Source organism: Dendronephthya gigantea, unplaced genomic scaffold (genome assembly GCF_004324835.1).
Source record: "Dendronephthya gigantea isolate DGI-Jeju-01 unplaced genomic scaffold, DenGig_1.0 000009F, whole genome shotgun sequence".
NCBI lineage: Eukaryota > Metazoa > Cnidaria > Anthozoa > Malacalcyonacea > Nephtheidae > Dendronephthya > Dendronephthya gigantea.
Window position 1 is genome coordinate 3,223,132 of NW_021163019.1, and position 16,986 is coordinate 3,240,117.

At 38.0% G+C, this 16,986-nt stretch overlaps 3 protein-coding genes across 3 annotated transcripts; all 3 read left to right on the top strand.

Moving 5' to 3' along the window:
- Positions 1-1,859: 1,859 nt before the first annotated feature.
- On the top strand, positions 1,860-5,630 carry LOC114517860 (GTP 3',8-cyclase, mitochondrial-like). Its single transcript, XM_028537692.1, has 11 exons — positions 1,860-2,145; positions 2,375-2,477; positions 2,623-2,790; positions 2,892-3,124; positions 3,200-3,271; positions 3,409-3,448; positions 3,547-3,659; positions 3,734-3,844; positions 3,963-4,083; positions 4,218-4,265; positions 4,419-5,630. The coding sequence occupies exons 1-11, from the start codon at positions 2,020-2,022 to the stop codon at positions 5,171-5,173; spliced, it is 1,890 nt and encodes a 629-aa protein (XP_028393493.1). The 5' UTR covers positions 1,860-2,019; the 3' UTR covers positions 5,174-5,630.
- A 65-nt stretch (positions 5,631-5,695) lies between these two features.
- Positions 5,696-8,211, top strand: LOC114517861 (tubulin beta chain-like). The gene is made up of 7 exons (XM_028537693.1): positions 5,696-5,989; positions 6,170-6,278; positions 6,360-6,470; positions 6,543-7,000; positions 7,120-7,489; positions 7,692-7,816; positions 7,917-8,211. Exons 1-7 carry the CDS (start codon positions 5,933-5,935, stop codon positions 8,022-8,024), a joined length of 1,338 nt encoding a protein of 445 aa, XP_028393494.1. The 5' UTR covers positions 5,696-5,932; the 3' UTR covers positions 8,025-8,211.
- Positions 8,212-8,524: 313 nt separating this feature from the next.
- On the top strand, positions 8,525-15,819 carry LOC114517516 (macrophage mannose receptor 1-like). Its single transcript, XM_028537275.1, has 9 exons — positions 8,525-8,926; positions 9,771-10,040; positions 10,108-10,170; positions 10,283-10,424; positions 10,505-10,770; positions 10,872-11,063; positions 11,314-11,538; positions 11,828-13,584; positions 15,806-15,819. Exons 1-8 carry the CDS (start codon positions 8,848-8,850, stop codon positions 11,992-11,994), a joined length of 1,404 nt encoding a protein of 467 aa, XP_028393076.1. The 5' UTR covers positions 8,525-8,847; the 3' UTR covers positions 11,995-13,584; positions 15,806-15,819.
- Positions 15,820-16,986: the final 1,167 nt, after the last annotated feature.

Here is a 16,986-nt window from a genome sequence, read left to right on the forward strand (position 1 = left end):
TCCGGCAAACATGACCATGGTCGTAATCGCATTTTTCCAGCGAATATGACCATGGTCGTATTTGCCATTTTCCGGCGAATATGACCATGGTCGTATTCGTCATTTTCCGGCGAATATGACACTAGTCGTATTCGTCATTTTCCGGTGAATATGACCATGGTCGTATTCGCCATTTTCCGGCGAATATGACCATGGTCGTATTCGTCATTTTCCGGCCAATACGACCATGATACGACCATGGTCGTATTCGTCATTTTCTGGCCAATACGACCATGGTCGTATTCGTCATTTTCCGGCCAATACGACCATGATAAGACCATGATAAGACCATGGTCGTATTCGTCATTTTCTGGCCAATACGACCATGGTCGTATTCGTCATTTTCCAGCCAATACGACCATGATACGACCATGGTCGTATTCGTCATTTTCCAGCGAATACGACCATGGTCGTATTCGTCATTTTCCGGCCAATACGACCATGATACGACCATGGTCGTATTCGTCATTTTCTGGCTAATACGACCATGGTCGTATTCGTCATTTTCCGGCCAATACGACCATGATACGACCATGGTCGTATTCGTCATTTTCCGGCCAATACGACCATGATACGACCATGGTCGTATTCGTCATTTTCCGCCCTATACGACCATGATACGACCATGGTCGTATTCGTCATTTTCCGGCCTATACGACCATGGTCGTATTCGTCATTTTCCGGCTAATACGACCATGATATACGACCATGGTCGTATTCGTCATTTTCCTGCCAATACGACCATGGTCGTATTCGTCATTTTCCGGCGAGTATGACCATGGTCGTATTTGCCATTTTCCGGCGAATATGACCATGCTCGTATTCGTCGTTTTCCGGCGAATATTACAATGGTCGTATTCCCATTTTCTGGCGAATATGACCATGGTCGTATTTGCCATTTTCCGGCGAATCTGACCATGGTCGTATTCGTCATTTTCCGGCGAATATGACCATGGTCGTATTCGTCATTTTCCGGCAAATATGACCATGGTCGTGTTAGCCATTTTCCGGCGAATATGACCATGGTCGTATTTGTCATTTTCCGGCGAATATGATCATGGTCGTATTCGTCATTTTCCGGCGAATATGACCATGGTCGTATTCGCCATTTTCCGGCGAATATGACCATGGTCGTATTCGCCATTTTCCGGCGGACTCGATCATGGTCGAATTCGAAATTCTGTAGTCGCATTGATTACGATTTTCTTGCTAAAAACACTTAAAAAACGTTTAGGCATTTAAATCTTGTCATTTCCAAGTGTGTGTCTTATTAGTCATTTTCTGTGCATATCCTTGTTAGGGACCGCCTCCCGAGACCAGGAAAAGCTTAAATACGTTAAATTTATCTTCGCTCTCAAGGCTCGCCACTGTAGCTGATTCGTCTATGACGCGCTAGGCGTTTGGCAAAGCCCACTCTGTTTCTCACTGAGACGTAACGGTTAGGTGCACATACATCATGGTCTGGGGGCCGTAGTGCATCTCCCCCTTAGACGGCCGTTAAGATGTGAGTTATGGGGGGGAGTTCTTCCTATAGCAACTGTCCTTGCACCTTTCGTAGTTGTAATCTATGCTGGTATATCGCAGCTGGTTGTAATATCACCGGTTAGATTGTGGCATAGAGCTGGATGATCTCTTTTTTACGTTTGTTTAATTCTTTTTTATTTCGGCGTTCTTTCCAATTTTTTTTTTTACATACAAAGAAACACTGTTATTTAAACATATATGGAATGGATATGGTAAAAAAAAATTACCAGTTCGCAACTACCAAATTTAAATCCCTCTGAGTTTTCACCCCAGTCCCTCGCGGTCAAAATCAAAAATTTAAAAATTGCAAGAATTTTCGCTGGAAAGAATTTCCACGCAAAATTTTAACGTTTTTGCTATTTTATTTAGAATTTACTTCCTTTGGTGGCCAAGGCGATTGTAGTAAATCTACAGCCGCCGGTTTTGTGAAAATTTCTGCGCATCGTCGATGTATAAATGTTTAAAGCAAGCGGACTAGTCGACATCTGCTGCAGGGGTTTCACGAGAGGTTTGAAGCAGGTCAGGCTTTCCAGACCTTGTAGTGCATTGTCTAGTGACGAGCAAGTTCAAAAGAATGCTTATGTAAGTTGTTTAATAATTCAAACGCGTGTTTGTTTATAAAATGCCATTCTATTATTGACTATTAATTGTATCAAATAGTCGATATTTTGTAGCAATTATAAAATGGGTCTGGTGGACAGTGGACTGTATGGTACGAGGCAATATTTTCCACAGACTAATAAGGATTAGGCCCTGTTCACAACAGTGGTATTAGCACATTAATAATTCCATATATTTTCATAATCTTTAGATCGATTACCAAGAGTCCCAACATGGTTCAGCACTCACCGACACATTTGGTCGCAAACACACATATTTAAGAGTATCTCTAAATGAAATTTGTAATTTGAGATGTAAGTAATGTTTTGCAGTTGAATGAACATGCTTATGAATGAACAGCTACCCTTATTTTCATAGTGAAAATGGTGAAAATAAGGGTAGCTATAAGCATCATAAGATTGCACAGCACTTTAGCTTACAGTAACTAATGTTTACTAGGTCAGTATTGTATGCCAGAGGAGGGTGTCGCATTAACACCAAGAGATCAGTTGTTAACAACAGATGAAGTGATCAGCTTGAGTAAATTGTTTGTCAATGAGGGAGTGCAGAAAATTCGGCTCACGGGTGGGGAACCCTTGCTACGGAAAGATATTGTTACAATTTGTGGTAAGCATTGTTTGTGATGATTGTTCTGTTCATTATGTGATAGCTTGTCTATCAAGGGGTTGGCAAGTTAGAAATAAGTGTACCATACATTCTGTTTGTAGAACGACTTTCCGAGTTACCCAACTTGCAAGATATTGCTATGACGACAAATGGTGTAACATTGTCAAGAAAACTCCCAGCTTTGCAGAAGGCTGGATTGAACTTACTCAATATCAGCTTAGATACATTGATACCTGCAAAATTTGAGTTTATCACGAGGAGAAACCAAAATGGATGGTATAAAGTGATGAAGTCTATAAGTATGGCTGTGGACCTTGGTTTTTTCCCTTTGAAGGTAACATTTGTATCAGTAAAATGATAATTTGGAACAAAACTATACTACCTATTTATTTCCAAAAATATTTTTCAGGTAAACTGTGTTGTAATGAAAGGTTTAAATGATGATGAAATTTGTGATTTTGTTGAGCTGACAAGAGATATGGTATGATATGGTTTGATTTTGGAAAAGCTGGAATTTTTTAGACTTCCCATCTTCCAATGCACAAGTTCTGTACATGCTGATGATGCTATACAGAAAGGGCACAAATATGTGACATATGTTGTAATTTAATATTCCAGCCAGTTGACGTGAGGTTCATTGAATACATGCCTTTTGATGGTAAGAATGATGTTTACTGTATGTTTTAGAAGAATCCTGATAAAATGAGATCAATATTAAATCATTTATACATACTGATTTTCATTTCATGCTGATAGGCAATAAATGGAATTTTCAAAAGTTTGTTTCATATCAAGAAATGCTCAACATTATCAAAGAAAGGTGGCCTGATATAAAACGACGAAATGACAGTGCGAATGATACTTCTAAGGTACATAGAAGTTTTCTCAGTTGGTTGAAAGTATTTTAATAAGGTCTGAACACTCGTTTAAAACCATGTTCCAGGCATACAAAGTTCCTGGTTACGCTGGTCAGATTGGCTTTGTAACCTCCATGAGTGAACATTTCTGTGGTAGTTGTAACAGGTTACGAATCACAGCTGATGGGAATCTAAAGGTAGTATAATCTATGAGCTTGGTATAGAATAAGCTTGCAATATCTTATAATTATTTAACTTTCTCGTGATTTGCGTTTCAATGTTGTTGTTAATTTTGATATCTAATCTTCTCTCAAGGTTTGTCTATTTGGAAATGCTGAAGTAAGTTTACGTGACCTGTTACGATCTGGCGCCAGCGAACATGAACTTGTTGACGTCATCTCAGCCGCTGTTCAACGCAAAAAGAAGCAACATGCTGGTACGCACGGGGAGAGGGAGAATGTGGCCCTGTTCAACTTGACTCATTTCCACCTCCAGAAATATGACTGTATGATCATTCTTTCTTGTCATTTTTCATTGCTTGTCTGATTTGTCATTCTTACGTTTTTCCAGGCATGTTCAACATTGCGAAACAAAGAAACAGACCCATGATTCTCATTGGTGGGTAAAAATAAATCGTAGGTAATGTTACCATTGGTTCCTACATCATAGAATACTTTATCCTATCTTTGAAATGAGCTAAATCACGCTTGCTGTTACGTTAAACACGGCTCCTATTCAGTAAACTCATCTAAGGCGACGTTTCCCTCACAGATCCCGCCATTTTTGCGATTGGGTGGTTTCCACCGTTAAAAGCGACCTGGACTAAGGAATTTTATGCTTCTCGAATTGATATCCACGACAAATTTACGAAATTCAATTATATTTTTACTGAAAACTTTCGTGGCCTTCAACGAACTGACAATCTTAACTTCATGGCTTCCGGAATGATTCAGAGAAGGCCAGAAACATTCAACAGGTTTTTACATCGACAATTCACGACAACTGTTGTGAATATTGGTAGCAAGGAAGAAAAAACAACGGCTGACAGCCTAACACACGTTAACCAAGAGGGAAAAGCGAGCATGGTTGATGTTGGAGGCAAAGACGAAACCTGTCGTTATGCCTTTGCCAAAGCTAAAGTCATACTTGGAGAGAGTGTGTTTGAGTTGGTCAAAGAAAACAAAATGAATAAAGGAGATGTTCTCAACGTTGCAAAGATTGCAGGTATCATGGCGGCAAAACAAACAGCGACATTAATTCCACTTTGTCATAATATTCCTTTGACCAGTATCAAGATTGATTTGCTGTTGGAAGAGCTCACACATAGTGTTGCTATTGAAGGGAAAGTGAAGTGTTATGGAAAGACTGGTGTGGAGATGGAAGCGCTGACGTGTGTTAGTGTTGCCGCACTTACTGTGTATGATATGTGCAAGGCTGTATCGAAGGAAATAGTCATTACAGATGTACATCTTGTTGAAAAGCAGGGTGGGAAGTCAGGGTTGTTTGTGCAAAAACCTCGTAACTAGTGAAGAGAGTGAAAAAACTTCATCTGGTTTATTTTGACTGTTATTTGACATGCAGAATATTTTGAGCATGTCTATCTTTTTAATATATTCACCATTCTTTCACCATTCGGTTTGGGTGGAACGTTTTTATAATCTATGCAAGCATTGTGTCCCCTCCCCTCTCAAATCACACGCCTAGAGCAAATAAATATATCACGAATCAATTGATATGTCACATAATGAATGATCTATATTAATTAAACATCAACATTAAACGGAAACAGCATTGTAGCGTTGCTTAATTATGTAATTTTTTGTAATCCTTTAGTTATATTAATATCGCTCTTAACTCTAAACTAAACAACATTATTGGTAAAAGACTTTGTTTCCCTATATTCTGATACTAGCCTTGTTTTAGTTGGAAACCCAACGCCTGTCCCATCACATTTGCTTCAAATTCTTATATTCAAACTTTCTTTGATCTTAGCACGATTTATCCTAAATGAAAAGCCTTTTCATAAGATGTCCTAGTATTATGATACAGTATTGAGCATTGTTGGTGTAAGCTGCTATTAAGCAATAATGATGAGTGTTTGATTAAGGTATTGATGCCCCCCGTGTTCGGGTTGATTTTTGGATTAACTTGAGATAAAACTGGATAAGAACGAAGGGTATCTCTACGCGACTCAAAACAGTTTTCATAGCAACCCATTCGAGATAAAGTTTGTTCCCATCTGAGGACAGTTTCGAGGTATTTTTCATAGATTCAACCGAGTGGAAATGAGAGAAATAGTTCATATTCAAGCTGGACAATGTGGAAACCAAATGGGGGCAAAGGTAAGTTGAAGAAAAGTTTGTGTATTCAAAAATTTTTTTCGTTGAAATAACTCTTCAAAGGGGGTATTTATTCACTGTCATCTCTTTCAAAGCATTGTTCTTACAATCAAACATCCTTCGTTAGCTTCACTAGATTTTCAATTTAAACCATTCTATTATTAAACTTTCCCTATTGTACAGTTTTGGGAGGTGATTTCAGATGAACATGGTGTTGATCCAACTGGAACGTATCACGGAGATTCTGATTTGCAATTAGAACGGATTAATGTTTATTACAACGAAGTAACTGGTGAGTAAACGGCATTTTACTACCACGAGATATGTCATCTCTCGTGCTTCTATAAGTAAATTCCTTATTCTGTCCTCGCAGGAGGTCGCTATGTTCCTCGCGCAGTTCTTGTTGATCTGGAGCCTGGCACAATGGATTCAGTTCGCTCCGGACCATTTGGACAGATTTTTCGTCCTGATAACTTTGTATTTGGTATGTTCAAATTTGATAAAGGATTGTTTCAACGACCAGGCGCCACCTTAATCTATCCTCAATTTCTTCTAGGTCAAAGTGGGGCGGGAAACAACTGGGCAAAAGGCCACTATACCGAGGGCGCCGAAATTGTGGATTCTGTTTTGGACGTAATGAGGAAGGAGGCTGAAGGATGTGATTGTGTTCAAGGCTTCCAACTTCTGCACTCGCTTGGAGGTGGTACGGGATCTGGCCTCGGAACATTGATCATCACTAAAATCCGGGAGGAATATCCCGACCGGATGATGAGCACCTATAGTGTGGTCCCGTCACCAAAAGTCTCCGATACTGTGGTAGAACCGTACAATGCGACACTCTCAGTTCATCAGCTTGTGGAGAATACGGATGAGTCGTTTTGTTTTGATAACGAGGCTCTCTATGATATATGCTTTAGAACGCTCAAGCTGACCACTCCTACCTACGGAGATCTTAATCACCTCGTGTCAGCCACAATGAGTGGAGTAACAACTTGCCTACGATTTCCAGGACAGGTTGGTACAAAAAGGGATATTGCTGGATCTAATATTGAAGTCTTGTACATTGTCAAACCAGGTCAATATGACGATCAACCATTGTATTTTAAGTTCTTGTATTGTTTTTTTTTGTGTAGTTAAACTCCGACCTTCGTAAACTGGCGGTGAACATGGTACCATTCCCTCGTCTTCATTTCTTCATGCCAGGTTTTGCACCTCTAACAAGCCGTGGTTCCCAGCAATATCGTGCGCTGACTGTGCCAGAACTGACTCAGCAAGTTTTCGACGCCAAGAACATGATGGCGGCGTGTGATCCACGTCATGGCCGTTACCTCACCTCCGCTGTCATGTTCCGTGGGCGCATGTCCACGAAGGAAGTCGATGAACAAATGCTGAATGTGCAAAATAAAAACAGTTCATATTTTGTTGAATGGATTCCGAACAATATAAAGACCGCTGTGTGCGATATACCGCCTCGTGGGCTCAAGATGTCGGCCACGTTTATTGGTAAGAATTCAGAAACTTTTTCAACCCCTAGAGTCCATTAACAAACGTCTGGTTGATCAAAACGGCCTTGTTTACTTACGGCTTATTCATCTAGTCCAATATTAGGTCATTAGAATCTGCTGTGAATAGTGTCCTCGTTTTTACCCCTCCAAGACCCTCGAAAGAAGTTTATAGTTTATATGCTTTTGTGAAATATTCGTAGGTAACAATACATCCATTCAAGAGTTGTTCAAGCGAGTGAGTGAGCAATTCACTGCCATGTTCCGTCGTAAAGCTTTCCTACATTGGTACACGGGGGAGGGCATGGACGAAATGGAATTTACAGAGGTAACTGGACTGCTTCTTCATTGAAGTTGGAGCTGTGGTTTGACCAGTGATCGAAGGAAGAAAAGGTGAAACCTAACCATCACGGCTCTTTCATTTTCAGGCAGAGTCAAATATGAATGACCTGGTGTCTGAATATCAACAATACCAGGATGCAACAGTGGACGAAGTTGGAGAGTTTGACGAGGAGGAAGAAGGCGAGGAGGCTTGATGACGTAACGACGAACACTCATGTAGGAAACTTTTTACCCGAAATTATCCTTATTTTGTTTTTATTTCTTTCTCACATCACTTATGTTTATCGTAGTATCTCTTCTGTCTTGTGTCTCGCAAAGGGTATTCTTATTCTTACCCTAAATGATGATTCTGTATAATGAGATTGATTATAAGCATTTTAACCCACGGTATTAGTGTTTTTCAAGTTTTTATTTTGTTTTGTTTTTCGACCTGTGTTATTGCATAATCGCTTACTGAAGCGTAGGAATTTGTTCACAAACTTCATCAACTTCATCGTATTATTCGAGGTGTTATTCAGCCAGTTCTAGGACAGTTTTACGTCCATTCCTTTGTTTCAAATGATGAATGAGATTTTTTCAGTTGTTACTTGACTCCATGGTGATAAATCTGCATACAGCGTCATAACTTGCACATTATAGGAGCTCACGTTTCAAAGTTAATCTTATCATCTTTGACATTTTATTACAATTCATTCATAAGGTGATCTTTAAGCTAACACAGTGTTTATCATCTTCGTCTCACTGAATCTCGCTATGACAATGTTCTGACCGTAGCGATGAAAATATTTTTGTGGAGACATTCTAACGCAGCAAGCTACATAGGTTTTCAGGCTATTTACTGAGGCAGAGTCATGTTGGTTTATGATGGTTTGATCTAACAAGCCAGATGTATCGCGTGATATATTATTAGCGTCGTCTTCAACTGTTCACTTTCCTTGATTTGACTTAATTTCGTCCATATACTTTTGAGCAGGTTTAAATTAAATCAATGAAGTCGCTATTTGTATTAGCTCAGTAATGACCAGGGTATTGGCTATCGTTTTTATCTGGTTTTTGGTTAAAGGAATGAGATTTGAAGACCGCATTGCTGACACTGGTAAGTTATTTTGACTACTTTTGAGCTCAAGTGTTCATTGAGAATATTCTCCTATCATTTTAAAGCTTCGTATTATTATACTCATAATGTACATAAGCAAATGTTTTGCAAGATCAACCAGTCGAGACTAGACTGGATGGTTTAATTTTAAGCAATACCAATTTTCCTATATATAACTTGACATAGTTGTATTGTTCGTGTTATTTAAGATTGAAATATGAAAATATAGTTCACTGATACGAGTTGACCATTGCTGCATCGGCCTCTTTCGTGCACAAATAATCCACGCAATCAATATTCCGTTCAAATGCGCCAGTTCAACGGCTTTTTGGCGCATCAAATAACCTCAAAAACAGTTTTTTTTCCATATTGAAAGGATAAAAGCGAAGTCATGAAACTCAATATCTCAACCCCCGCTTCAAAATATTGGCGGTATGTTTGATCACATCTCAGGCAACACAAGACGCCAGCACTATGTAGTCCTAAAAAAAACAACTATATTTTCTTTGTAATGCAAACTGTGGTAAAAAATGTGATGGAATAACGAGGTTAGCGTCACACCTGTCTTGCGACGTATTTTTCTAATAAAAACACTGCGACTTGATGCGCGCAAAGACTCCTCACGCTACCTTTGCCCTCAAGCAATCTTCACATAAACCCTCACAATAATATTCTAAAACATATTTCACCGGTTATTTATCACGAGTTTGCGTGGTAACGTCGTAATATAGTCTTAGTATATTTTATAAAAACTTGTAAACCCTGAATATTCCTCTCGCATCAATTTATTATATTGTCTATTCCTTTGTTCATTATTTTTATTTTCCTGCTTGCACCTTTTCAGAAGACAAACGAGAGTTCGTTCATGTTCGCAATCCAGTTACTTTGTCGGTCGGAGAGTGCATCACGTTTACAGCTCGAACAGCTTACCGCGTCGTGGGAAACTGGACCTGGCGCAAGGACACCATTCTACTATCTACCTCAACACGTGTCGTTATAGAGCAGAATACGTTATCTATATCTGACGCCATCAAAGAGGACATTGCGTATTATTCCGCCGAAGTGCAGACCTCTGGTCGAAAAGAACTGTTCCAGTTTTGGCTAAATGTTAATGGTATGAGGTTTATACCTGAGCTATGCTACTCTAAATATCTTGGTAGAATGCTTTTCACTTTCTACAGAATGCGAGGAAAATGAAAAGAAATCTCCCTACTTTAATGGAAACTGTAAAAGCTGGTGTGAAGGTATGTTTATCACGAAAAAAATGTTCAGAAAAAAAATATCAGAATGATGCTTTTTCGACATGAAAATTTAAGAAATTATCAGAAATATCTTTATCTATTTTTTTCCCTGAAGAAAAGTGTGACAGAGGATGGAAGCATTACGAAGGTGATTGCTATAAGTATTTTGATAATACGAAGACCTGGGAAGATGCATTAGACAGTTGTCTATCGATGGAAGCAAAGTTGGCGATCATTGAAGACAGCGGAGAAAATGAGTAAGCATCGTTTGTGCAAAATCTTCCATTTCATCCTGGTTTGCCTGCATGCCCTGCAATAATCACTTTGACCTTTTTAGATTTGTTGCTTCGCTGTTGGAGAGTGGCGAAGGCGCGTGGATAGGACTGAATGACAGACGCACAGAATCTGATTATATTTGGAACAACGATGTTAATAAAGAAGCTCATTACTTCTCCTGGGCAGAGAATGAACCCAGCAATACGAATGTACAATGCAATATTGAAAATTGCGTGGAAATGAAATATCCGAATCTAAAGTGGAACGACATGGTTTGCAATGGATACAATTCCTATGTCTGCCAAGTGGATCAAGACAAAGCCAATGGTAATTTGTACGAAAACCTGGTTAATTCGCTGTATCACCGCAAAAATTTCACGTCTAGTTCATTTTCTTGAGCAACCTAATACTGTACCTACTTTATTCAGATACGAAATCATGCTATGGTAAGAAGTGTTATACATATTTTACAACCGTGGTGATATGGAAGGATGCGAAAGAGAATTGCAAGCAAATGGGCGGAGAATTGGTTAAAATAACAAGTTCAGGGATCTTGAATTTTGTCGGCAAGATGATTTCAACTAATATTTGGATCAGTCTAAATGATATGGCGGAACCAGGTAATAGATCAGTTTGGTAAAACAAAGTAAGTTTCCTCTTGTAGTAACACTGAATCAATAAGAGATGATCCTTACTGAATCTCTAGGAAGAACAGTTTAAAACTGATAAAGCTATCCAGTATAAATAAAGTTCCTCCTGCAGTAACACTAGAACAAGCGATGGCTGCTGTGGGGGTAGAACTGGTAGAGCACTATTTAACAGAGGAACATTTAGTTTAGTCCATGATAACGTCTTCAACTCTTGCAATAGGAATCTACGTGTGGAATGACACAGAAGTGGGTAAATTTTCTAACAAAGCATCGTACTTCAACTGGGACAGTGGCGAGCCCAATGACAAACTTTACGAAGAACGAACCTTAGGTAACCTGTGTTCTGGGGAGGACTGTGTGCGAACTAATCGTTGGGATAATAAAGTCAACTGGTATGACTCTAAGTGTTCTGAACGGCTGCCATATGTTTGTGAAAAGGCTAGAGGTAAAAAAATACATAGGCGTTTTTATAAAACATCTGCACTAACTTAATTTATGCTACTGGAATAGCTCTATTACTTGTAAAGCTATAGAGGTCCAGTATATTTCCCAGTATATTTTATACATAATGTCAGCTCCGCTGAACTCTAATAAATAACTGGCGTGTTTGCCGTTTGGAGGTAAAGTCCCGCAAATTTTGGCTACACAAAAACAATGAGGAGGTATCGTTCCAGTTATTTATTACAGTTCACTGGTCCGCTCATCATCATTGATGTATTTATCCATATTTTTAGACAGTCTCCTCACGTTGGCAGCTATCATCGGTATCTCAATTGGCTGCACAGCAGTGATAATTATCATCGCTGCCTTCTGTCAGTTTCGTCTCAGGAATCGGAAGAATAAAGTTCAAGTTAAAAGGCTTGTATTTAACTTTAGCAATGATCATAATGTACGTTCATAGCTTTCCAGCTACCTGACTCGTTTCAAAACGACAGAGGCGCTCGCGTCAAAGACAGACATAACGATACATGCAGGATTGCTGCTGTATGTTCTTTTCTTTCGGAACTTATTGCAAAAACTCCTGCGTCCAGGACATGTGTGGAAAAAAGCTGAAAAGACAAACTCTTAATGATGTCGCCATGTAATCAAATCTTGCCCAGGAAAAATTTGTAATTTACGAATGGCTCATCAACTCTTGCAATTGTTTAATTTTGCTCAAATATTTTGTTCACCCCGTTATATATATACCGAACAATGCTATTATTTCATCACGTTATTTTAAAACACGTTTCATTAAACCTCTTTGAAAATAAAAATTTCTCATTTCCCGTTCAATTTGACATATTAAAATTCAATACATCCATTGCACTTTGTAAAATAATTAAAAAAGGGATTAAAACTTTTGCCAGAAAATTATTTTAACACGACACAGTTGGAGGTCATGTCCTATTACAATGTGAAAACGTATTGGTCATTAATTACATACGCATACTTCAAACAGTCTGCTATTTTAATTTTGGCTAACAAAACACAAACGCTGTTAATTTGTTTCATCAGAGACGACGGTCTTCTTCATAGCACTGCGTGCTGTTTCGTTAGAAATCGCGTAAGCTGTAGCCCGAAGAATTCAAGGTAATTACCGTTAAACAACTTAAAAATCTTTCACATAGATGCATGTTATATACTTTTCCCAGAAAGTATATGTCTGACTGTGTATAAATCTATTATTTACATGCAATTTTGCAAGCCATTTTAGCCTTCGCGTTTCTAAGTAAGAATTGCTAGAAATCAGTCGCGGTTAAGGATTTTATTTTTAGTTAAATGGCTTGTTTGGTATAGATATATAGACTAACTGAAGTTTTGTTTCTCCGTGTTCCTTTGTGAGAAAGGAGGTCTTCATGTGACTGCATGCTTGTGGAAATTTCTCATATACCGATCTCATCGCCTCTAGTACTATGCACGCCAAAAAAAGATAGATAGCTTTTCAAGTGCGCGAAATCGAGCTGGAAATCTGGAATAACCTTAAAAATACACTATAAAGAAATGTTCAATCTCTTCCAGTTTTAAACAATTGCAAATTTTCCATTTGACTTATATTAGACTCGAAGTTAATTGATTCAGATGCGATGCCATTATATATAATTGAATATACCACACTCCAGTGTTGCATGGGGAAAACATTGGCAAAAGCGTAGAAACTAATGGATTTTTAATTAAGATATAAAATTGAAGATATTATTATGTTGTGCAGCATGTCTTAACAAAATGACTTTAATTATATTTTAGTCTTTCTCCCCTGTATAGGAATATTTAAAAATCAGCTGTTAGGACTTTCGGCTTCAAGGTTTGGAGAGGCCAGGCCTATATAGCTTTAGGAAAACTTCCCGTTTCGAATTGTATTGAATTCAGCAAGTATCTACCTAATATGAACGAGTTTTGTGATTCTAACAATAATGAACAGTGTTTATGGTTCGCTCTTTTAGAATTCAATTTCTATAGTTCATTGTGTTTTATTGTTATCATCAACCAAAAGCAAAGCTTTTTCACATAGGTACGTACCGACCCAATAAATTTCGCATCAACTATAAACAGTTACAACGGTTTTCAGCACTCGGCTTCTCTTGGCTAAAACAACCGCAGCTGCCTTGAGATTAGAAACATTTAGAACGACCAAAAAATCATTTTACATACCCTGAAAAAGATATTTTATTTTTTAAAATCATATCAAACTGAATTGGAACGTGAAATCTGTGATTTAGTGTTGTAAACAGAATAACAGCAGCTTCTGGACGCCTCATATATCAATTATTCAGTTCTTTTTTAATGATTAATTGTATTTGACGTCGCGTGGCTAACTAAAGTCGTAACATCTCAATTTAGCGTTTGTGGCCATCCGCATTAAAGCGGAAATGCACAGAAATATTTCAACAGAAGGGGTGCGCCTTTATATACGCATTGAATTTCTGTGTAATTATATAACGGATGCGAGAATTATTCTCGTCAGCGTGGGTTAACGTCAAAATTCGTATTGTTTTGCTTTGAGAAGTCAGTGTGAAAGTCGGGACCGATAACCTTTCACCTGTTCTAAGAGACCCTTAAATAACGCATGGCGATCTCATGTCATTCTCATTGCATTTTCGATTTCAGCCTTGTTTAACGCAATTTCTGCACAACAAGGCCGCAGAGCATGCGCAACACAACAGAACAAGAGAAAGACTCCCGCGTTTGCCATGTTTCCAGAACAATTGGTATCAGAGTGTATAGTTCGTTGACGACGTGACTGACACGATAAACGCGCGTAAGTTAACGAAACAACACGCCTTAAGGATGCCTCTGAGTATACGATGACAACATCGCTGCAACTTGCTGACAAGCTCAAGTTTGTACACTTTTGGATCAAGGTGTGGAGTATATCTCCTTTGTGTAGGAACATTCCCAACAACCTTAATATTGATGATATAGTTTTGTCTGTGCTTAGACATCACAAGATACCGTGAAAATTTCGGTAACGTTTGAATCTTTTTCGGCTATTCCTTTACCCAATCTCGCTAATATTGTCCACAAAATTGATGTGTACGCAACAACGTCGCTACAAAGCCTAGCAACAAGTCGCAAAAGTGTTTTATTTTGCTACTGACATGCAAGCAGGCTGCCAAAGTAAGTCCACTTTCTACGTTTTCACAAGTTTAGAAGGATATCAGCTTGTTGAAAATACTTGTAAAGACGTCCCTTCGATCAATATGCTTGTGGCAATTAAGTTGTCAACAGATCATTGAGTCTAAAATCTAAGGAAAAACCACTTGGAACGTAGATGTAGATAAAAAAGACGTAAGGCAAACAACGCAGTCACTCATTTACAACAGGAAGGAAAGCTATATGCATTGCGTCACTCGTTTAACTTTTTTTTTCAAGAACTGTTGTGTTTAAAACCTTTTAGATAACGTTCTGTGACAATACAGGAACGGTGTATAATATTTTCGTTTTTAAAATGCGGTTGTTGAGAGTGCAATATATCGTATGCACGCTGAAGAAAAATTGATATCTACAAGCGCGTGCTTGAATCACGAAACTTCTCTTCAAGAAGTTCTATAATATTATAATGTTGGCTTTACTGCGGTGTTTCGCTGTATATGTCGAAGTGTATGCGTTTATTTTGGTTCAATAAATGCCTAAAGTTTTTAATAACAAAATTCAACTGAATACTATTGCATGTCGTAGCCAGCTTCACACCTTCGTCGGTGTTTCCTTAGAAGGGACCGTAAGGTATAACCCTCGGGGTAAACCCCACTATACATTTTTAAGGCAAGCAAACCTATATATCTGTATTTATATATAATACGCATATATATTGCGTATTTAAGTCTGTGAACAAGCATGCAGACAGTATACTGTTTGTTTTTTGGTGGTATACACAAGTAAAGGCAGCCGAGGTAGGATTTTGTTCGTCATTAATATTCAACAGTTAAAAGCAATTATACATAGAACCTAATGCAAATATATTAATTTTGACTTAGATTTAAATCTTAAACTTAAGTGATGTTTTGACTGTTCATATATATTTCATATTTCATCTTAATCAATCTTATATATGCAAGGTTTAGCATGTTATACCATTTAGATTATTAGCACGCCTTTATTGGACTGAGTAACGTTGCCCAAACACTCTGGCCCGGAATAATGTCTTGTATATAACAGTAATTTAATGTTATATATGTACAGTATATATAATATTATATGCACTTATTAATATGTGATATATCGTTATGTTTTAGGCACTTTGAAGAGCACTTTTGGAAGGTAAATATATTTTTTAATTTTTAATGTTTTGTTAAAACAACTGGGTTTCGTCAAAACAGCTTGAGGGAAATTTTTCACTTTTTTCAGTGTGATTTGGTCCCATTTGTACCTTTGCATCCCTCGTCGTTCATCGTCTTTATTATTGATTTACCATTGAAAACCTGCGCGGTACAGGACAGTCGAGTTTTAAATAATTTACGTTTTCAGAGTCCAATATCTCGTTCCTTACAAGGAAGACTGATGAATACAAAGATTTCTTTTATGAAAAGCTAAGAATAATATCAGCTTCCATTTAAAGCAAAGACGCCGAGTCTGTAAACACTTGAGATTTCTATTTTGTTCCTTTACCTCTCACCTTAGGAGCAAATCTTATTATAAATTCATGTCTATAAAGAAACATTATGCAGTCATGTGAAGTAAAGCAAATGAATAGCAGACAATTTGCATGAACAATCAGAGAGCATGCATGGAACGTGCTTCGATCCTCGAGGCAAACAATTCATTTCAACTTTGTCGTATTAAATCATGTGTTTCAATAGCAAAATAACTTATTCGCCGTTTATAAATCCTTCCGGGATTACATTTGATACCCATATAAACTGAAAACCCAGTAAACCTATATATGATTATATCTTATGCGAGACAGAGTTCACTTTATTGACAGACAGTCAGCTTAGATTGACATCTGTAATGGAACTCTCATATTAGTTAACATCATGCAGTATGACCAAGTCAACACAGATATTTATCACAAATTTTATCGCAGTTACTTGTGGTAAATATGAAGAACCATATAGTGTTTGAGATAAAGGAAGTATATAAAGCTATTTTTACAACGCGAGCATGACAGTTCTTATTTATATATATCACAACTAAACGTTTCCCTCAATCAAACAAAGGCTGTATCATTGCCAAGCTGTCTTTTGAAATATGATACACGAAATGTGGTTGAGTTATAAATTGACCGGAGGTAGAAAGGTGGCCTACGTCATAACACACTAAAATCTAAGTTTGTCAGCCTATCAGCTGTGACTGGTCGCAATATTTGGAGAGTATATCGGAAACCGACTATATTGTTGTTTAAAAATTTTTCGAGTTTCTCGTAGCTTGTGTAGCGCAAATACTGACAAGCAACGTTGGAATCTCTTCACCAAAC